Source organism: Balaenoptera acutorostrata, chromosome 12, assembly GCF_949987535.1.
Source record: "Balaenoptera acutorostrata chromosome 12, mBalAcu1.1, whole genome shotgun sequence".
Lineage (NCBI taxonomy): Eukaryota > Metazoa > Chordata > Mammalia > Artiodactyla > Balaenopteridae > Balaenoptera > Balaenoptera acutorostrata.
The window spans coordinates 1,183,503-1,206,444 of record NC_080075.1 but is presented as its reverse complement, the minus strand read 5'-3'; the positions used below and the strand labels follow the sequence as shown (position 1 = coordinate 1,206,444).

General features: G+C 41.2%; 1 protein-coding gene across 4 annotated transcripts in view; it reads left to right on the top strand.

Annotated features, from left to right (window-relative positions):
* Positions 1–22,942, top strand: part of GCC2 (GRIP and coiled-coil domain containing 2) — a 35,702-nt gene that overhangs the window by 7,157 nt on the left and 5,603 nt on the right. For 3 of the 4 annotated variants that reach the window (XM_007187199.2, XM_057557913.1, XM_057557914.1), the window contains 15 exons: positions 434–2,890; positions 3,626–3,695; positions 6,228–6,328; positions 6,423–6,521; positions 10,524–10,643; positions 11,104–11,268; positions 11,565–11,669; positions 12,314–12,476; positions 15,519–15,619; positions 15,716–15,793; positions 16,526–16,663; positions 17,450–17,571; positions 18,920–19,096; positions 20,807–21,024; positions 22,489–22,683. In XM_007187199.2, coding sequence (XP_007187261.2) covers positions 434–2,890; positions 3,626–3,695; positions 6,228–6,328; positions 6,423–6,521; positions 10,524–10,643; positions 11,104–11,268; positions 11,565–11,669; positions 12,314–12,476; positions 15,519–15,619; positions 15,716–15,793; positions 16,526–16,663; positions 17,450–17,571; positions 18,920–19,096; positions 20,807–21,024; positions 22,489–22,683 — 4,309 coding nt within the window. Of the gene's footprint in view, positions 1–433; positions 2,891–3,625; positions 3,696–6,227; positions 6,329–6,422; positions 6,522–10,523; positions 10,644–11,103; positions 11,269–11,564; positions 11,670–12,313; positions 12,477–15,518; positions 15,620–15,715; positions 15,794–16,525; positions 16,664–17,449; positions 17,572–18,919; positions 19,097–20,806; positions 21,029–22,488; positions 22,684–22,942 lie in introns of all 4 variants that reach the window. The other variant, XR_009009870.1, reaches the window with a different exon arrangement.

The following is a 22,942-nucleotide window of genomic DNA, read 5'->3' as shown; positions in this document are numbered from 1 at the left end:
ACTCTAAATGTTATCGAAAGAAAGAAGGAAGGAAAGAGAGGGAGGGAAGGAAAGGAAAGGAAAAGTTGTCTGTTCAGTTCTAGGATATTCAAGTGTCTTTTGGGTCTGTGCTAATTTTCTCCCAAAAGCTATATTACTCTATTCAGGAGATATTCATTAAAGCCTATGACTTAATACAACTTACATAATTTATTACCATTTAAAGGAAAATTAAATTCAGAGATTTCCTAGCTTTTAGTTATTGCTTTGAGTAACCTATTTAGTACTGCTTAAGGTAGTCAGAGCTTCTAAGCAGAATTCTTGGAATCTCAGTATCATATTTCTTTATGTACATTTCTGCTCATTTCTTATTTTTTGAGCCTATGTCTAATATTTTTCTTTAGGGCAGGGGTTTGTTTTGTCTTAAATAATTCTTGTGTGCTTACTTTTATAGGATTCTGTAACTAAGTTGGAAGATGTGCATAAGGAGTTTGAACAATCAGAAAGAAACTATGCAAAAGAAATGGAAAATTTGAAAAATGAATTAATGGCAGTACATTCCAAATACAGTAACGATAAAGCTGGTTGGCAAAAGGAACTGGAGGAAGCAGCAAAAAAACAATTAGAGCTTTCAGAACAAATCAAATTTCAGAGTGATTCTGAAGATAATGTTAAAAAACTACAGGAAGAGATTCAGAAAATTAAGCCAGCCTTTGAGGAGCAAATTTTATGTCTGCAAAAGCAGTTAGAAGCTGCTACAAATGAAAAGGAGCAAGAAATTACTCATCTCCAAGGAGTCATTGAGGCTAATTCTCAGCAGTACCAAAAAGAAATTAATAGTTTGCAAGAAGAACTTTTACGGTTGAAATCTACACACCAAGAAGAGGTGAAAGAATTGAAGTGCCAAATTGAAGCATCTGCTAAAGAACACGAAGCAGAAGTAAATCATTTAAACCAGCTAAAGGAGAACTTAGTCAAACAGTGTGAGGCAAGTGAGAAGAACCTTCAGGAGAAATATGAATGTGAATTAGAAAACGCAGACCAGGAAAATCAAATGTGTTCTTTGCCCTTACAGGAAGATATTCGTGTAGAACAAGCAGTAAATGAAAAAGTCAAACACTTAGAAGATACCCTAAAAGAACTGAAGTCTCAACATAGCATCTTAAAAGACGAGTTAACTTACATGAATAATCTTAAATTAAAACTTGAAATTGATGCCCAGCATACAAAGGATGAGTTTTTTCACGAACGGGAAGATTTAGAGTTTAAAATTAATGAATTATTACTAGCTAAAGAAGAGCAGGGGTGTGTAATTGAAAAATTAAAATCTGAGCTAGAAGATTCAAATAAACAGTCTTGCTGTACCGTAGAACAACATAACAAAGAAGTACAGAGTCTTAAGGAACAACATCAAAAAGAAATATCAGAACTAAATGAGGCATTTTTGTCAGGTTCAGAAAAAGAAAAATTAACATTGATGTTTGAAATACAGGGTCTTAAGGAACAGTGTGAAAACCTACAAAAAGAAAAGCAAGAAGCAATTTTAAATTATGAGAGTTTACGAGAGATTATGGAAATTTTACAAACAGAGTTGGGGGAATCTGCTGGAAAAATAAGTCAAGAGTTTGAATCAATGAAGCAACAGCAAGCATCTGATGTTAATGAACTTCAGCAGAAGCTCAGAACTGCATTTAATGAAAAAGATGCTCTTCTTGAAACTGTGAATCGTCTCCAGAGAGAAAATGAAAAGTTATTAACACAGCAACAATTTGTACCAGAACTTGAAAATACCATAAAGAACCTTCAAGAAAAGAATGAAGTGTATTTAGTTAGTCTCAGTCAGAGAGATACCATGTTACAAGAATTTGAAGCAAAGATAAGTTCTCTTACTGAGGAAAAAGATGATCTCATAAGTAAAATTAAAAGTTATCATGAAGAGGTGGAGACTGTCTATCACAAATGTGAAAGGGAAGAAAGGTTGATTGTAGGACCCAGGGAGAAAGTGGAGCAGACTACCCAGTACAGCAGTGAGCTAGAACAAAAGGTAAACGATTTAACAGCACGACTAGAAGAAACCTTAGAAGAAAAGGATCAAAAGGACCAAAAACTGGAAAAGCTTATGGCTCAGTTGAAAACTCTCACTCAAGACCAGGAAGCAGTGTCATCTGAAGTGAAGTCTCTTCATGAGGAAAATAGTAGACTGAGTTCAGAAAAGAACCAGTTGAGCAGGGATTTGGAAGCTCTCCTGTCTCAAAAAGAAGGAGATTTTATGCTGAAGGAGCAGATTTCTGAATTAGAAAAGAAACTTCAGTTAACAGTTGAAGCAAGAGATAATTTAAATAAACTGTTGGAAAATGAGCAAGTTCAGAAGTTATTTGTCAAAACTCAGTTGTGTGGTTTTCTTGAACAAATGGAGTCAAAAGTTTCAGAAAAAAGTGAGGAACAAGATGTTGTAAATGTCCTACAAGCTGTAGGTGAATCCTTAGCTAAAATAAATGAAGAAAAACACAACTTGGTCTGCCAGTATGGTAAAAGGGTAGCAGAGTTAGAAAAAGAGATTAAGTTCCTCCAAGAAGAGAATGTGATTCAATGTGAGGAACTTAGGTCTTTACTAGGAGACCATGAGCTAGAGAAAGCTCTCTTAAGGAAAGAATTAGAAGAAACCGTCTTGGAAAAAGAGGCCCTGCAGTCTGATCTTCTAGAAATGAAGAATGCTAACGAACAAACAAGGCTTGAAAATCAGAATCTCCTAATTCAAGTTGATGAATTATCTCAAAAATTATGTAGCAAAAATGAAAACCATAATGAAGAAGAAAAATATTTTATAAAGGAACTTGAAAACCTAAGGCCATTACTAGAACAAAAAGAATCAGAATTGCAAGATGTGAGAGCAGAGTTGATATCATTAAAGGTACTATTAATTTGCATTTTACTGATTTTAAAATTCTTAGTTCTAGTCATAGACTCTAGAAAATATATACATTATTGCACTTTGAAGTCAGAAGTAAATTTTTAGCATTTAAGATCAAATGCATATTTCTGAAAGTACATTAAACATTTTCACATCACACTTTATCACAGTGAGCACCTTTTGGTTTTAGATCATTTTAGAATTTTGTTTTTATATAAGATTAGATGATTAGGGGGTTAAATGTTAAAACTGTATAATTAGTTACCAGCAAAGCTACAAGTAAACATGGAAAAATTTGAATTTCATCCTTGTGTGGTATGCATATTAACTTAAAGAGCACTGTTGAGCAAAAATGTAGACTAAAGTGGTATTTAATTTTAACCAAAAATTTAGGGTTTTTTCCCCAAATCATGACAGGATAAACTATAATCATCATTTAATCTTTTCCTTAATGCATTATGTATTTGATATCTGCTGGGTGGTTCGTCTTGGTCTTGGATATTGCTGTTTTTTATAGTAAAAAACATGACCTATACTATGTTTATAGTAAAAAACATCATGCTACATGCATGATAAGGTCAGAATTACCTGGTCTATCAAGGGAAGAAAAAGACTGTTCACCAAATTGCTTTTTGTATGAATTCTCTTTGATAATGATTTTTTTCATGCTTAACATGACGGCCAGTACATCATGGGGAATGCAGTGATTGTCTTTGTTTTTCCTGTAAAATCTAGGATTCCTTAGAGAAATCACCTTCTGTAGAAAGTGATCAACCTTCAGTAAAAGAGTTTGAAGAAAAAATAGGTAACTATGGCTTTGCATATGTTGTCACAGTTAATTACACAGATTCTTTTTAGTGTTAGAATAGATTGGGAAGTATTGTCACCAATTAATGAGTTGTTAAAAACATGATGAGTAGCTCTCTCTTCCTGATGCCCCCACTCTTGCCCCGCTGCCATCTGCTTGCCTTCCCTTTCAAAGCTCTCATTTTCTATTGTTTAATCCAAAGGAGTGATGTGATTCCATTTATAAATGGTTCCATGATTGGTTTTGGTGTTTTCATGCATTTAGCAACCTTATTTGAGTGCCCAACTACCTAGGCACTGGTAATAGGAAGGGGGCTAAGAAACATACCACACAGACCGTGTCTTCAAAGAACTCACTGCAAGAAGGGGCTGTTACTGCAGTGCTTTGGGGTGTGGACAGGGTACGCTGGTGACAGTACAGGAAGACAGGATTAACTGCTCGTTTTGAGTTAGGAAAAACATCACAGAATAGGCTGTACTTGTGTGTTGAAGAATGAGAAATTTGACATGAGGAGAAAGGTGCTGCAGCAGGAGGGAACAGCAGGTGCTTGTATGTTAACATCCATGACGTCCAGGAGCCTCCTAGGAAATTCTGGAGAGGCAGGAGTCTGAGCATGAGAGGGCTGGTGTGTGTTGTGCAGAAGAGCTGGGACTTCCCCACACCCATTTATTCCTCAGAGTAACGTTAGGAGGTAGCTCTTTTATTCCCATTTTAAGATGGAGAAACAAACTTTAAAAAGTGTTGTGTGATGTACCCATAATTCCTCAGTTTAATGCCCAGTGGGATTGGTGGGGGAGAGGGGACAGGTGGTTGAAAGAATTTGGAATGACCGACAGTTTTCTGTAATGGGTGACTGGGGAAGGTTGGGTTAGGGGAGAGCATGAGTTCAGTTTTAGACAAATGAAACTTAATTACCACCCCAACTGGAGATGTCGAGTAGACTACTAACTGTGCAAATCTGGAGTGAATGGGGAGAGGGTTAGACCAGGTAAAACTCCGTGCTTAACACAATGGGCATTAAAAGCCACGAGGTTGAGATCCCAAGGAAGTGAGCGTAGGAAAAAAGACGAGGCCCAGAGACAGTTCTCTGTCAAAAGTCAGAAAGATAGAAACAACCAAGGAGGATGAGAAGGAATAGCCGGTGAGGTAGAGCCCAGAGCATACGATGTCTTTGAAGCTAAGACAGATGAAGTACAGGTGGAGGAAGTGCTTGAGGAGGGAAGAAGGGTCACACTAGCACTCAGAGCTAACCCGAGCCAAGCAGCATCCAGCTCATTGGCGACTTGATGACACTTGCCACGATGTACTGAAGCCAGAGCCTGGTTGAAGTAGGTTCAAGGGGAAAATGGGTGAAGAGAAATGTGAGGGCATGTATAGACCACGCCTAGAAGGAGTTTTGCTGTAAAAGAAAGAAGACATGGGACAGTGTCCAGAGGGGAGATGTGCTCTTTTGCCTTTCTCTGTGTGATGTTTCACCTGTCCTATCGTGACCCTCCCCTCCCCTCTTTAGCTGCTTCCACTCTTTGTTCCTGACCTTAATCTCTTGGTGATATTTTTCTTATTGCATGTTTGTAAACTGTTGGGAAGAAATCTGTTAGAGGGGGGGATTTGCTGCACCAGAGGGGAGAGTTGCTACACTGATGCCTGAGTAGGTGAGAATGTGCGGGATGACGCGCAGAAGTGGAGCACTTGGCCTGTGCTACGTGCACAGACAGCGCACCTGCCACAGCCGGAGGCGGGCAGCATACGTGAACGCGGGCCCTGAGCCCTGGGTGAAGACGCAGGGACAGAAATTCAGATCGCAGCTGAAGTTCAGCAGAGATACCAAGAAGTAAGATCGGGAACACTGGCGTTTAAGTCGGGGAGATGGCTAGAGAGGTTACGGGAGAGATCCAGATTGGACATGTCAGCAGATTGCAAGTTCAGTTGTAAAAATCAGACCCACCAACCAAGAGGCATGTGCCTATGGATCATAAATGTTTAAGTGCATCTGGTATCTCCTCTGCTTGATGCTGATGTGCATGTCACCACCTGAAAGCCTAGCATACCTGCGTCTCCAGGAAATCTTCTACTGTTAAAGGAGTCCTGCCAGCCTCTCCAGTTCATAGACACTTATGAAATGGCTAAAAACAGTAGGCTGGGACTTCCCTGGCGGTCCAGTGGCTAAGACTCTGCACTTCCACTGCAGGTGGCACGGGTTCTGTCCCTGGTCAGGGAGCTAAGATCCCATATGCCACGTGGCATGGCCAAAAAAAAAAAAAAAAAAAAAACAGTAGGCTGTTGTGGAAGATTAAAGAAAATGAAAATTCTTTACATTGTTTGCCTCATTTAGAAAATAAGTAATTAAGCTTTTACTTTAAAAACTAGATATTAATATTTTGCTTTTACTTTATTACTTTTAATCTCAAATTGCAGATTTTGTGTTCCAGATTAAAGATCCATTTCTAGGGCTAAAGTAAGTAAATAATGGGAGTATTTTCGCTATTTTCCTTTGAGTGTATAGATAATTGTTTCATTGTATGTTTTTAGCATATCTGGAAGAAGAATGCAAAGACAAAGAGGAGAAAATAGAGAAATTAAAACTAGTTGCTGTGAAGGCAAAGAAAGAACTAGGTTCTAGCAGAAAAGAGGTAAGGTGACTTAAAAAGGCAACATTTAAGGAACTTACATGTTAGAAAATCAAGTTTGTCTCTACATAAAAAAACTATTGTATATTTAAAATAGGCCCAGACGCTACGGGAAGAACTTGAATCTGTTCGCTCAGAAAGGGATCAGGTGTCTACTTCCATGAGAGATCTCATTCAAGGAGCAGAAAGCTATAAGGTAAAAATAGTTATTTTAATAACAAGTTATATTTGTAACTTCTAAGTTAAGGAATGCACTAGGAATGTAAAACTCTTGTCCATAACATAATCACCTTGTATTTTTTAGTAAATCTTTTTTTCTATTTTTTTGTGTAATGTATCATCCTAGTATCAGATTTTAAGTGGCTAAGCTTTAAATATGCCTTTAAGCTATTGTTTTTTAAAACTAAATTTCTGTTTTGGGATTTCCTAATAAAATCAGTAACAAAAAAGATGACTATCGTTACTGTTATTATTTAATAGTCTTCTGGCCAAGTGAATAAATGTGAAAGTTAGACATGTCTAACACGAAAGTGAAAACATTTGAAGGCAATATTGCTTGTCTACCTAAATAACATGAGAATCTATTATAAAAAATATAAGAATTAAAAATAAGAGAGTACCATTATATTTCTTTATGCATTCAAATACTTATACAGCCAGGCTAAGTACTGATTACTGGGGAGACGGTGGTCAACCAAGTAGACGGAGTTCCTGTCTGCTTGGGACTTAAATTCCAGTGGCAGACAAAAATCCAAGAAGATACTGTGTGGAGAAGTAAAGGTGGGTAGGGGGAGGAGAGTGGCCAGTAGTCAAGTGGGATTTGATGGAAAGAAGAAAATACCAAAGTAGTCCAAAAAAATGAAATTTTAGGAAGAACTTTAATGAGACTAAGTGAAAAGAGAAAATTGACATCTTGCTCTACCAGACACTTAAATTTATTATAAAACTACATAATGTGATACAGTTCTGATGCAAAAATAAGGCAGATTAATTGAACAGAAGACAGAGACTTCTGGGGACTTCCCTTGGCGGTCCAGTGGTTAAGACTTCGCCTTCCAATGCAGGGGGTATGGATTCGATCCCTGGTCGGGGAGCTAAGATCCCACATGCCTTGGGGCCAAAAAACCAAAACAGAAGCAATATTGTAACAGATTCAGTAAAGACTTCAAAAATGGTCCACATCAAAAAATCTTAAAAAAAAAAAAAAAAAGAAGACAGAGACTTGTGTATAAAAACAAGCACTTACAGGCCCCAGGCTCTCTTCTAAGTGCTTTACATGTCTTACCACACCTGATATGTGTGTGATAAGTATGTTATTAACGTTGCTGATTCACCGGTAAGGAATCAGAGGCACGGAGGTCACAGAGCAAGTAACTAGTAGAGCTGGGGCTGGATGCAAGCAGTCTGGTTCCAGATCTGTTCTTTCACCAACTAAACCATGCAACCCCAGTAAGATTTGAAAACAGAGAAGCCAATGCAGAAGGAATCAGAAAACTACTTCAGGAAAATTTGGTTAGATTTTTACTTCATGCCACATACCAAAATAAATTCTGCAGTTTTGTCAAAAATGAAAGTGATTTTTTTAAAACCTAGAATAAAATACTTGATCATTTGAGCTCTGGATACAAAATACTTTTCTCAACTTAAAGCAGTTAAAGAAGTTACAAGGGAAAAGACAAATTGAACTAGATAAAATATGAAATTGACATATGAAAATATGACAGGGGGTTAGTATCCTTAATATATAAAGATATAAGTCCGTTTTTTAAAAAACACTTCTTTGAAATTCATATATGGGGTTGTCTTTTATGAGCCATTAGGAGCTTGCTTCTTTACATTTTCAGAACCCATATGATTTATTATCTCCTGCAAAGGTAGACCAGGTATAACAATTTATTTGTTTAAAATATGTATTTCAAAGGACTGGGAAAAAAAGAATAGAACATCCAAGAACTGTGGAACAGCTGCACAAAGTATAGCATATGTGTAATGAATGCCATAGGAGAAGAGAAAGAGCAACAGAAATATCTGACACGATAATGACAGAATTTACCCAAACTAAGGTCAGACGCCAAGTTACAGATCCAGTTAAGCTCAGAGAACACCACACGGGGTACATACCAAAACAGTCATTTTTCAAACTACAGAAAATCAAAGGTAAAGTCCTGAAAGAAGCCACAGGGGAAAAAATACCTTATTTATAGAGGAGCAAATATATGAATTACATCCAACTTCTCAGAAACCATACAAAAAAGAAGCATGTGGAATGAGTTAAAGTGTTGAGAGAAAAAACCCACCAACCTAGAATTCTGTGCCCTGTAAAATTATCCTTCAAAAGTGAAGGAGCAGTAGAGTTTCTCAGATGAAAATTGAGGGACTTTGTTGCTAGTAAACATGCCTTTCAAGAAATGTTAAAAGTTTCTTTAGAGAGAAGGAAAATGATATAGGTCAGACCCAGAAGAGGCAACACAATATTTTTTGGTTTTTGTTTTTGGCCGTGCCGCGCATGTGGCATCTTAGTTCCCCGACCAGGGATCAAACCCAGGCCCCCTGCAGTGGAAACATGGAGTCTTAACAACTGGACCGCTAGGGAAGTCCCCAACACAATATTGAAGAAGAACAGAAGAACAAAGTGGGAGGATTAACCTACCCGACTTCAAGACTTACTATAAAGCTACAGCAGTCAAGACAGTGTGGGGTGATATTGGTGAAAGAATAAAGAAACAGAACAGTGGAACAGAATAAAGCCTAGAAGCAGACCACAAATATTGTCAACTCATCTTTGACAATGGAGCAAAGATAATCTTCAACAAATGGTGCTGGAACAACTGGACATCCACATGCAAAAAAAATGAATCTGGGCTTCCCTGGTGGCGCAGTGGTTGAGAACCTGCCTGCTAATGCAGGAGACGCAGGTTCGGGCCCTGGCCTGGGAGGATCCCACGTGCCGCGGAGCGGCTGGGCCCGTGAGCCACAGTTGCTGAGCCTGCGCGTCTGGAGCCTGTGCTCCGCAGCGGGAGAGGCCGCGATGGTGAGAGGCCTGCGCAGCGCGATGAAGAGTGGCCCCCACTTGCCACGACCGGGGAAAGCCCTCGCACAGAAACGAAGACCCAACACAGCCAAAAGTAAATAAATAAATGAATTAATTAATTAAAAAAAAAAAAAAGTAACTGAAGTGAAAAACCAATTGAGGACACAAAACAAGGCAAAAATAAAAAAAAAAAAAAAATGAATCTGTCCACAGACCTTACACCTTCACAAAAATTAACTCAAAGTGAATCACACAGACATAAGTGTAAAACACAAAACTATAAAACTCCTAGAAGATAACATAGGAAAAACATAGGTCATCTACACCCTCGATGACCTTGGGGAAGACTCCAAAGGCACAATCCATGAAGGAACTGATAAGCTGTACTTCTTTGAAGGCCACTTTCAAGGAAAACTCAGAACCATTTTGGTAGTTATTTTGTGCAGGGATTCATTTTTGTGCAGGAGAGCAGTCAGTAGTCCAGGAACAAGGCAAAAACAGGATTTATAAGAAGCGGGGAGAGGAAACACAAACTACAGGCAATCTGGAAACAGTGACTCTCATATGTTTTGGAGGATAGCCCCACAGGCTGGCGTATAGCACAAAGGTCAGTCCCAGGATTCTGTCCTTGAGTAGGGGCCAACTAGGAATATCAAAGAAAAAAATTCAGTTGGTTTTAGAGTCTTCAGAAATTGATGAACGTTTTGCATCAAAGGGTGAGACTGTATAAAATGTCTTCTTGTGTTCTTCGATTAGCACCTCTGCCTCACCTCAGGCCAGGCCCGAAACAGCTCCCTCAGCAGGATTCTTTAGGTGGAGTTAACGGGACCAGGTTAAACTTTTTCTCCTCCCTCCTTAAATGTTGTATACATTTCAGAAGTTTATTTTTGATGACTAGGATATATAACTGGGAGATGCTATATTGTATACATTTTAAATCCTCTTCCCTTTAATAGATTTCCCCACCCATACTAAAAGTCGTCTGGATTATGCTAATTGTATTATATAACGCCATTGGGTATTCTGTCAAATGTTGAACCTAGGTAAATATTTCAGGCTTCCGGAATGAACTAATAAATCTTGTATTAAGATGGCTCAGTAATACAGTCTGGCTGGTTGAATGTATGATAATACCCTAAAGTTAAATCCTTTTGTCTTTTGTTGAAGAATCTTGTATTGGAATATGATAAGCAGTCAGAGCAGTTGGATCTGGAGAAAGAACGGGCTAATAATTTTGAGCACCAAGTAGAAGACCTTACAAGACAACTAAGGAATATGGCTTTTCAGGTAACTTTAAATTGAGCAAATGCATACATGGAAATTGTAATAAGTATTTTTCAATTCTAATATTTTTCGCACAAGAAATTAAAATTAATACATAGTCAGAAACTTTATTTTCTTTTTCCCACTGTTGGGAGAAGAATATGACAGAAAACTAGCCACCATCCCGTCTTACTTATTGCTGTAATCTCAGTTCTTCTGGTTTTTATGTTTTTGTTTTCATTTTTTCATTTTCGCCTTTTCCTCTGTTAGTGCTCCTGGTCTCTTGTAATGTTTGCCAAATTAATATCAACAGTGATAGTGTTTTAAACTTACTCTTGATTTTACGTTTTCATTCTGTGGAATCGATTTTGAAATCTTCACTTTTTTATGCTATGCCAATACTCTCATTAATGTTGCATTTTATTCTTCCTCTCCTGTGTGTATTTTCTGCATGTTTACAGTAATGAATCATTTGTCATTCTAGTGTGAAAAATTAAACTCAGATAATGAAGACCTCCTGGCCCGTATTGGGACACTGCAGTCTAACACCCGGTTATTAGAAGTGCAGATTTTGGAAGTCCACAAAGCCAAGGCCATGGCAGACAAAGAGTTGGAAGCTGAAAAACTTAAGAAAGAGCAGAAAATAAAGGTAAAAACAGTTCTGTGGGATTAATTCATTTATACAGTGATATTTTTATCAAAGTATTTAAGTGAATGAAAGACTTGCTAATGAGTAGAGTTTGTTAATAAAGCAAAGTTTATTAAATCCTTAATGTATGCCAACTATGAATTTGAGAATCCAAGTTATAATTTTTGGGTGTATTTTTTTTTTAAGTATGGAACTTTCTGTATTTTATATGTCAGATTTATTTTGTAGCCCCTTACAAATACTTTTTTTAATGCTGGTTGGCTTAGGGGTGGTGATGTTTTTATTTTTAATTTTAGGAGCATGCCAGTTCTGTAAACGAACTTGAAGAGCTTCAGCTACAACTGCAAAAGGAAAAGAAACAGCTTCAGAAAACCATGCAAGAATTAGAGCTGGTTAGAAAGGTAAAATGAAACACCAGACTCAAAACCAATACCAATATTCACATTCTTAAACTATTCTGTAAACATAGAAAAGAAATATTTGAAAAGCAAGGTTATTTGTGGTGCTGAAATACTGCTTTATAGATTATTTGACTCCAAGTACTGAAAATTTAACTTAGTTCTCTGAGTGCCCGTCTCTCCAGAAGAATCTAGGCTCACAAATTATTAGACTTGTTTGCTATTTTATTTTTCATACCTGATTGTTGCATGACAGATGAAGATTTAATTAATGTCAAAAGCTGAAGTTTGTATTATGCTTAGAACTTTGGCTAATTTTTCTCTACTTTTTCAAAGATGAGGGCAAAAATAAAGGTACTATAAGAGATGCTTAAATATGAATATTTATAAATAAGAGCCCCACAAGAGCAGATAGACCGATTGTAGTTAATGAAAACTATAATGAAATACAATGAAACTGAAAAGTCAAATTATTACAAAAATACTTTATGAAATTACAAACTAGAATGTATCCAACTTGTAGTTTCTGCATTAATGTATAAACTTCCTCTATAGAACCAGTGTGTTCCTGTGTCATCCTTTTAGAAATTCTGGAACAAAATTAACTCATCTAGTGTTATGTGGATCTTTTATTATAACATGTGCAGGATGCCCAACAAACCACATTGATGAACATGGAAATTGCTGATTACGAACGTTTGTTGAAAGAACTAAATCAAAAGTTAGCTAATAAGAACAGCAAGATAGAAGATTTGGAACAAGAAATAAAAATCCAAAAACAGAAACAAGAAACCCTGCAGGAAGAAATGAGTGAGTAAAATGGAAGCCACTTTAGCTCACGGTCACTGCCCCCAGCAGAAGTCGGGGTCGGTGCCAGGGGGATGCTAGTTGTTGGTTTCACCAGCCCTTGGAGGCCAGGTCATCCACACAGCAGGGACCGTGCCCGAGGACCAGAGAGGGGGCTGTGAAACCACTTCCTGTACCCTTGTGTGCAGTCCAGGTGGGTGCTTAATGCAGTCATTCCCGTAAACGTTTCTCAGGTGGTCCTGGGCCACCTTTTGCTGATTGTCAGCAGAGTGGGATAATGCAGTAGCGGCGAAATCTTTCTTTTTAAGGTGATTATATTCCATTTTATCTCTTAAATATTTTCTAATGTAAGCATCTAGAGCTCTAAGTATCCCTTTAGGCACTCCTTCAGCTACAGCTAACAAATTGATATGCTGTATTTTTATTTTAGTTCAGCTGAAAATACTTTTAAATTTCCTTTGAATCTCTTCTTTGGCCCATGGGTTTTTTGTTTTGTTTTGTTTTGTTTTTGGCTGCATTGGGTCTTCGTTGCTGCACGCGGGCTTCCTCTAGTTGCGGTGAGCGGGGGCTACTCTTGGTCGCGATGCATGGGCTTCTCGTTGCGGTGGCTTCTCTTGTGGAGCGCGGGCTCTAGGCGCGTGGGCTTCAGTAGTTGTGGCACGTGGGCTCAGTAGTTATGGCTCGCAGGCTTAGTTGCTCCATGGCACGTGGGATCTTCCCGGACCAGGGCCTGAACCCGTGTCCCCTGCATCGGCAGGTGGATTCTTAACCACTGCGCCACCAGGGAAGTCCTGGCCCATGGGTTTTTTAATCCCTAAGTAATTAACGGAATTTTCAGATATCTTTCTGTGAACGGTTTCTGTAACTCCTCACTGTGCACGTACCACGTCTTCCAGCTGCATTCTTGTGCAAACTGGGTAGCAGGGCTCCAGGGCACACACGTTGCAAACATTTGGTTTTGCGAGTTAGTCAACTAGCTGAAAAAGAGTCTTGAACCTGGGAAAAACTAAAAAGAGCTGCTTATTCAAGAAGCCACCCCCTGTCACTGGTGAATACGTACAGGAAAGAGAGGTTCAGGCAGCGGGTGCCAGGAGCTCAGCGGGGGAGCTTCTGCAGACAAGCGAGTGGAAGTCGGGGCTCGCGTTGGGCCTTGAGATTTGAAGAGAAGAAGCAGGGTGGGAAAGGGTGGTCCTTTCTGCAGCATAGTTATGAGCAAAAGTGAAAAGAAATAACGTAATTTTGGAAGTCTTAAGTAGTTGGAGGAGAAGGCTTGCCCTGTTAGGAAGAAGTGAAATGTAATTAGGAAGCTCTTCTTTATCCAGTTCAGAAAGGCCCTGAATACCAGAATGTACTTGGGTCCTTTTGAAGGGCAGCGGGGCAGATCAGTGAGCACAGTGTGGAGTCTTGGAAATGCTGCCAGCCTCGGGCAGCACAGGCCCTGGAAGGCTGAGCGGGGGAGCTGTGGACCCCCGGGGAGGAGGGTGAGGACACATCAGGACAGTGCCCATGCAAAACCCTCAGCCAGCTCACTCTGCCTGGGGCATGAGGAGCACACATCTTCTTAATCCCAGGCGCTCCAGCGTCGGGCCCCCGTGGACCTTCTCAGCCTAACGCTCGTTATTCCCTCGGTGCAGAGGCCCTTCCTTCTTCCTGAAGCGCGACTCATGCTTTTCTACGACTGTGTCTGCTGCCATGCCCTCACCCTCCTACCCCTGTGCTCACCTTCTGGAATCCTTACTAATCTTAAATGTTTGCTGTTCCAGGAAGTCTTCCTTGTCCCAAGCAGATATAACCTGGATATAACCTTTAGCCAATGTGGGCCCGCATGGCCTTTTGCATTTGTTTTAATAGTTATATTTTGCTTTACATTATCACACTATCCCAGACGGTATCCCCTAATTTCATTCTGTGTTCTCGGAGCTCATAATTCCTGGAGCACTTAAAGGCTTTGTATGTAATTTGTGCCTTGTACAATCTTTTCAGGACTGGGTAAATAGTTGCCAGGAAATAACTGATGATAACATATCATAAAGGCAAGTTAAGGTATTTTCTTACAGGACACCTGCTCTTGTTTACTGAGTGATACAGTCATTGCACGTGGATTTAACTTCATGGAGTTAGTCATTGCTGGTGGGGTCTTCCAGCAGCGGTCACATGGCCACGTTCGTGGCCTAGACTCAGCACCAGGCACACTTGTTCTGTAAAGGACCAGGTCGTAAATCTCGGGCCCCAAGGTCTCTGTCGGACATTCTTTATTTGCTTCACAATGGCTGTGGCCAGGTTGGCCTGCTGGTGTGGTTGGTACTGTGATCTGGACAGTGAATCCACTTATTCCCATTTGATGCTTGTTTCTTCTTTACCTCTGTTAGCATAAAAGTGTTTTGTTTTAATCATGTTTCAGTCTGTTCCTTAATGAACTATCTTTGTCCTACAAAATAATTAGTATCACAAACACAGATCAGGTCTGTGCCTCTAAGATAATTGGAAACACACAGCATACCTCTTTTGAGGTATTTCTTACAAGTAAAGTCTTTATGTTTTAGATACGCAGTAAGTATATGCCTTTATCTTAGAGATACGCGCTAAAATACATACAGACAAATGGATTTCAAGCGTGGGGGGCCCAGGGGGCACAGGAGTAAGTGAGAGTGTGGGTCTGGGGTTGCAGACGTTTGCTGTAAAGGGCCAGACAACACGCATTTTCAGCTTTGCAGGCCCTGTGGTCTCTTGCTGCGCTAAAGCAGCCGTAAACAGTATGTAAACAAACTGTTCACAGAAACAGGCAGCAACAGTGGCCTGTGGGCCTGACGCCTGTTCTGGGTGGAATGAGATTGGCCATGTGTTGGTGATCGTTAAAGGCGGTGATGGGTCCAGTGGGATTTAGTGTGTTATTGTCACTAGTGTCATATATGTTTGAAATGGTCCGTAATAAAAATCTGAGACAAGTTCCTTTCAGAGATAGGCTAATACAAAGAAAAGACTTGTCATTTGTTCACTTAAATTCACTCATAAAACTGTTTCTCCTGAAACGATCTCTCCCACTAGCTTCGCTGCAGGCTTCAGTACAACAGTATGAGGAAAAAAACACCAAAATCAAGCAGTTGCTTGTGAAAACCAAAAAAGAACTGGCAGATTCAAAGCAAGCGGTATGCGAATTTCTCAGTTTCATGTTTCAGTCCTTATTCATAGAGTATTTATGAATAACTTCACTATTTAATTTAACCGAGTTTCTTGTTCTGCAGGAAACTGATCACTTAATACTCCAAGCGTCTTTAAAGGGCGAGCTGGAGGCAAGCCAGCAGCAAGTAGAAATGTATAAAGTAAGATTCTTTTTACTCTTTAAGATTTTAAAAAATTTGCATGTGGAAGTAAGGTACCACTTGGGGATTTTTCTACATATATATGTATATATTACACAGATGTGCATGCGCACACACAGACACACACACACACACACATTCTTCCCCCTAAATATTCTTCATGAAAATTTTTAGGAAGGAGAAGCAGTGAGCCAAGTGTGGCTTATAACTGGGTTTGCCACTGAGCATAAGCCTGGCTCTTTTCATGTATTTGAAAACCCGTAATACACTAAGGATACGGCAGCAGAAAATAAACATGGCCCCAAACCTGCATCTGAACTTTCTAAATGATAGTACGGTCACAGGAATCTGTTCATAGAAAGGTTTTATATATTCATGTTACATTACATCTATTATGTTTATTTATTGTTTATATTTTTTTATATCCATTATGTTTATATATAATATCTTTAGGTATTTAATTAAACGTTGAACTGTAACATGTGGTCTGGAATTTTTTTCATGATTGTTTGATTGATTTTGATTCAAGGAAAACCAAGTTAATTTATTGTGAAAATGCTCTACTCATATTGGCTCCAGTCTTTCAATAATCATAAGTTAAAAATCCTACTATTTAATTACGTCCCTTAAATAATAGTCCTCTCTCAAAACCCAAGTTGATGTTTAACGAAAGTCGGTTTAACCAGCAAAGATCTGATTCACCAGATCCTGACCGAAAGCCTCTGCCCCCAGATTCAGCTGGCGGAAATGACGTCGGAGAAGCACAAAGCTCACCAGCACCTGAAGGCGTCCGCGGACCAGCAGCAGCGCACACTGGGCGCCTACCAGCAGAGGGTGGCGGCCCTGCAGGAGGAGTGCCGCGCTGCCAGGGTGCGTCCTCCCCAGGGCGCGCGGCTCCCACCCGGCTTGGCCCCTCCGACCCCAACCCCAGCCCAGCCCTGACTCTCACTTGCGTAACTTCTTTTTGCTAAAGGGAAAGACATGGGTACACACTCTTCCCATTTTAACCTGGTTTTGCAGTTTCTGTGTGGAAGAAAGGCTTTTTTTTTAGTTTTTTCATTAGGAAGGTTATAGTTCTCTCTGAGGGCTAAGTGATTATAAAATCATATTCTGTTAGAACAGCCACTTTCTTTCTTCAATGTACAGAACAGACCCCTGCAGTGGTTTTGTTACAGGTGCAGCTCTGTCTAAGCCACCTTGGCAAAGGGGCCTTGGAAGGTCACAGGTCACTTCAAGAAAGTCCAAGACCTAGAATTTAACTTTTCCCACTGTCTTTTGAAAACTGAAGTTCAAGTAGCTTAATTTCTTTGAATTAATTTTTATTATTTTATCATAAGTGAAAATTGTTCTAAAGTTCCAAAGGCAAATAGTGCTATTATAAAATTTATGGGCAGTAAATTAATCTACATGGGACGAAAACAGGTGGAAATGTACCTCTTGTCAGACAAAATTATGTCGTTCAAAGGCTTTAAAAAAGTGTAAGGCCAACAGAAGTACACTTTTTAGGGAAAGGTAACTGGGGGCTAAAAAGTATCAGCCATTTTGCTTATTGTTAAAGAAAGGTTTTCATCTTAATTCATTAGTCTCCGAGAGAAAATAGGAGGATCACACAACCTAGAAAATGCAGTAAATTTCTCTCTCTCTGAACTGTTACAGGCAGAACAAGCTGCTGTCACCTCTGAATTTGAGAGCTACAAAGTCCGAGTTCACAATGTTCTAAAACAACAGAAAAATAAGTCTGTGTCTCAGACTGAGACCGACGGAGCCAAACAAGAAAGGTAAAGTCTGAGCTACAGGGAACCCTCCACGAGGGTGGGAGATCCTGCCCTGATTGCTTTTGACCGTGGAGGTTCACATGTGAGGACAGAGCTGGCTTCACTGCACTGTTCACGCGGAGAGACGTGTGCAGGAGCCGCGGAGCCAGGCGGCGTCTGGCCCCCCGGGGCACACAGTCCAACCCTGTCCGCCGGTTCCGGTCACAGTGTAAGGACAGACGTCACCGTTACGTCAGGACCAGTTTTTCCACTTTTGAAAATTCAGTAGGAGAATAAAAATGCTTCCTTGATGTACTTATTCACCATTAGTTAGTCTAAGCATAAGTTGATTACAAACATTTTACTTCAAAAAGTTTTAAGTTAAGAACTAAATTTTCATCTAGAATTAAATTTTTCTTCTTAAATTTATGACAATCTCAATTACATACTGTTTCAATAGTATATTATTTAATGCTCCTTAAAAACTAGCATACAGATCACTTTTGTGAGTTATTCAAAAATATACTAGGAATGAGAGATAGGTAGGGCATTCTACAGCATGTGTGTTTTGTTTTTGTACGTAGAGACCCACTGTTCAGAGCGATTTTATATCTGGCTCTTACTGTTCTCAGTAGGACTAAATATCCTGCAGTATTTGTGTGTTTATGCTTATGTTACTTTTTAAGTATTTAATAAACAAGGGAACTGTAGGCTAAAAAATGATGAGATTTTTTTTTCTTTCAATAGCTCATTTTAAAGCCGAAGTTGAATATTGACACACTTACTATAAAAATATCACCACTTACAAGAGTCGATTTTGATCATGCCAGAATTTTGTGTTAAAATTATTTTAATGTAAATGTTTTAAGTTCCTTCTTCTTTCTTATATATTAAATAGTTTTTTTAAAAATAAATTAATAGTGTGTTATACCACTTGTGACAGAGTTGCAGGTTTTAGCTGTTTTTCTCCAAAGACTTCCTTTCACTGTAACTTGGTGTAACATGCTGTTCCCAGGATGGTGAGCTTAGAACTGCATTTCTTTTTTTTTCAACTAATGACATAGTCCTATAATATAAAATAGACTATTTTGATGCCATTTAATGGTCTACTCCATTTGAATGTGAAATTTGTAAATTCAGAGACTTTTGTAAGCGTGTAGTGTCTGCGATCTGAAGTCAGATTATAGCGTCTTTTATTTCACATTTAATCCTATTCTCTGAATTCTTGTGATTATTATATTTCCTTTAGAATCATCCATAATTGCAAAGAGTATGACATTGAAAGGTTATATGATTAAAGTAAAATTTATTTGAAATCACAAAATCAGTTTTACATCTTTCAAAAAATTTTTTTTAACTATTTCTGTTTCAGAGAACATCTGGAAATGCTGATTGACCAACTAAAGATCAAATTACAAGACACCCAAAGTAACTTACAGATCAACGTCTCTGAACTGCAGACCTTGCAGTCTGAACACGACGCCCTGCTAGAAAGGCACAGCAGGGTGCTGCAGGAGACCGTGTCCAAGGAGACCGCGCTCCGAGAGAGGTGAGGCTGGTGGCGTCAGCAGGCCCGTGGGTGCCGGGCAGCAGAGCACGTGCTTGCTGGAGCTCCCAGCGTGGTGCTCCGGGGGAGGTTGCAGGCTGATGGTTGGAAATAGGTGTTTCCACAGGCTTGGTGACTTGCTGCTTCTACCTTAGAGCTCCCCCTTTTGATTGTTTCTGTACTTCGCTTTTCTAAGAGTAATGTTATCTGCTCACCCAGTGTTCTGGCTCCTGTGGCCTTCATGGCCAGATGCCTCTTTCCAGCCAGGTGTCAGCGGACAAGCACGTTTCTGTCTCTCTGGAGGAAGACATTCCGAAAGCTGCTGCCTGTGCTCCGTGTGCAGCTGCATCCTCGGCCTGTCGCCTCGCCGCACTCGTGTCAGTCAGCGCTCCCAGGAGTCGCTGGGGTGTCGGCAGAATAGACGGATTACTGTGAACGAGAAACTTTGAGCTCCCGGGATACAGCAGTTGGGTTCACGGAGCACCTTCTGTCCAGGGTGTGGGGATGCTCTGCAGAGCTCAGGTGTGCTCGTCTTACGAGTTGGAAGCACTTGGTTTGCTTGGCTTTTGACCTTTCCACAGTGTGACTTAGCTGTGTTAATCATGTAACTCACAGTTCCAGGAAGACCCACCAGTCTTCTGACCGCCTGACACCAGGTTTTCCGTGAGATTAGCGTACACGGTGATGGTCACTTGCTATTACGTCAGAAGTTTCCAGCACTTATTCTTTACTCTAGAAGGGTCGTTGCAACTATAGTGCTAACACAACTGAAGTGCAATTATTGCATGCTCCACGTGTAGCCCTGTGTTCTGATAAACTATGAAGGAGGCTCCTCATCTGAACACACGCTGTACTTCCCCAGCTCAGACCCCTTGTCTGAACTGGATGATGGCCGGGGTGGTTTTGAGCTCGTGTGTCAGCAGTGAGCAGCAGCTTGAAGAGAGATCTTAGTTCCCTGCCCAGGAATTGAACCTGGGCTGCCTGGGTGAAAACCAGGAACCCTAACCGCTAGTCCCCCAGGGGCTGGAGGCTGGAAGCAGAGGCCTGGCTCTTATGTTCTTTGAAAACAAAAGAGTTTTACAAAAAGACCAAGGCTGTAATACAGGCACAGAGCTTATTAGAAGCCCAGCACACGTGGGGGGAGCACACGGAGAAGCGGTTTATTTACGACAGAAGCAAAGCAGAGCTGCACACCCCGAGAAGGGCGTGGGCGTCCTTGCTGATGAGGAGTGCACTAGAGGGGTGATTTACATTGCTCATCTAGGGGCCATCTTCCGGGTCTGTCTTGTCCTCTGGCCAAGCATCTTGCTTCATTTCCCACATCTGATATGACCCAGGGCCCTGCCCAATATGCGTGTGCATCTTTTAGCCAAGATGGACTTCAGTGTGAGGGTCTCTGGGAGATGGACAGCACGTATTATGGGATAGCGCCCCCTCCCGAGAAGCTCTTCTGCACGTGCAGTCAGGGAGGTCTCCTCCACCTCAAGAGTGGTAGATGCGGTCGTCGTATCTTTTTACCCCAGCAGCTTAGTTTCTCTCTGCTCTGCCATTAACCTTTTCGTTGAAGTGTCAGGGGGAGACGAGCTCCAGTTGGCTCAGACCAGGGGCCCATCTGTGTCCTGCCTCAGTTCCCCAGGTGCACGTGCGGTCCACATCTCAGGCCAAGGCCATGTCTGGGGTGGAAGCTCTCACACAGTGCGGCCCTCTCCCCAGGCTGTGCGCCGTGCAGTCGGAGAACTCCGCGATGAAGTCGGAGCACGCGCAGACCGTGAGTCAGCTCTCGGCCCAGCACGAGGCCCTGCGTGGCAGCTTCCGAGACCAGGTGCTGCAGCTTCAGGAGGAGCACCGGCGGACGGTGGAGACGCTGCAGCAGCAGCTGACCAGGCTGGAGGCCCAGCTCTTCCAGCTCCAGAGCGAGCCGTCCACAAGAAGTATGTATGTATGCTCGGACACTGCCATCCCTGTCCTGTCCTGTGTGTCTGCGCTTCCCACAGTCCTGAGGAAGTAGGTGACTTACTGGGTGACCACCAGCGTCAGTGCTGCGGCCAGTGAATACTGGATCCGCTTACTGAGAGGAGACTTGGACACTGAACCCTCCTGTGGTACTTACAGCAGCCTCTGCACCCCTCAGGATACTGACCTTCACGTAATTGTGTTCTCCTCCAACTCACGGACACTCTGTCGGTCTCAAGACCTGTGTCCAGATTCCAGTGTCCACTGCATTCGTTTAGTGTTCTTCACTGCTAGTCTTCAAATACGTCTGTCTTTTAATCAGAAATTCCAGAAAGCGCTGAACTTGTAGGATCATTTGGCCAAACACAGCTTCTTCCCTTTCAAGTTTCTAATTAGTGGAGTTTGAGTTTAACCACACAAACGACTTCAGTTCTGCTTCCTGGAAGAGATGGGAACCCGTCAGCCAAGTTGAGGCCACACTTCAGTATTAACTATCCACTTTATACGTGTTACTGATTCCTTGTCACCAGGGCATTGGCAGCTGTGGTCACTCCTCAGGATCGAAACCTATGGCAGGAGTCATCAGAGGAAAGTAACCAGCCAGGGGGACACTGGAATCAGGAATTGGCAGTAGCATAAGCAGTCAGCAAACTTTCAGGGAGGTGCTTCAGCAAAGGCAGCCGAAGGGCTAGTGTTTGAAAAGGGGGGCGGGAGAGGGAACTTCATGGAAAGGAGAATAAAGGAAACTTGAAAAGATCTGGTCAGAATTCTGGTCCCTAACGCAGCTCTGAAATCTTGGACCAAGCCATTTAATTTCTCTGACCTTGCGGCTTCTTGCGATTAATAAAGTAACGTGCTCGGAAGTACCTTATAAATCTCCCAGTTCCAGTCAGTGCTGCTTACCAGCAAGCAGGAGAGCCCGGCCCGGGCACCGTGATGAGTCAGCCTGCCCTGGATTCGGGGCTCTTCTTTGCTGGATGCCGCAAAAGGAGCGGGCAGTGGCAGGAACCAGCAGGGTCGGAGTGTGAGGCCAGTGGTCAGCGAGAGCATCCTCGGAGCTGATCTCAACAACAGGGTGATGTCCCAGAGTTTGCGGTGCCGTAAACACCCAATCCTCAGAATCTGGTTGAAGGGGTCTTGCCCTTGTTTAGCAGCTGGCCAGGCCTCTGCATTGTGTCTTCTAATGGTTTATCTTAACTCTGGTAGCAAGTACCACTTTTGCTGAATTGACTTAAGTGGTTAAAAGTTCAATAACTAAATTGTTAGAGCTGTTTCAGAAGTTCTTTCTTTCTACACCGTTTGCTTGTCTTCTGGTTTTTCAGATTCCCTACCATATCATTTGTCATCCCTAGACTCATTTTAACTTTACTGTGTATCTCTGTTGATGCTGAATCCATAATTTTGGACAATCTCTTACTCTTTAAAAAAATAACATGTAACAGGCCCAGCTTCTTCCCAGCAACCTTTGAGGAGCCTTCGAGAAAGGAGAAGCACAGACCTCCCGCTTCTGGATGTGCCGGCCACGACCCGGGAGGAGGGGGAGGGGATGGAGACCACGGACACCGAGTCCGTATCTTCCGCCGGCATCCACGCGCAGTCCTTAGAGCAGCTGCTCCGTTCTCCCGAAGCCAGGCTCGGTACGCTTCCTGCTCCATTGTGCCTTTAGTTAATTCTGCTGTCCTATCCAGCTAATATTACTCTGATTTATAAATGCTTTTTTGAGCTCCTCCAATAAAATTTTTTTTCAGTATTCCACCCTTTTTCAAATGGAAAACTTTCCTGCAGAATGAAACCAAAAAACACAAATTTTTTTTTTTTAAACAAAATAAAAAGTTCTGCCCACAGCTTGAGCCAGAAATAGGTGGTTGGAAGTTCTGTGGTGGTGTCAGAAATAGG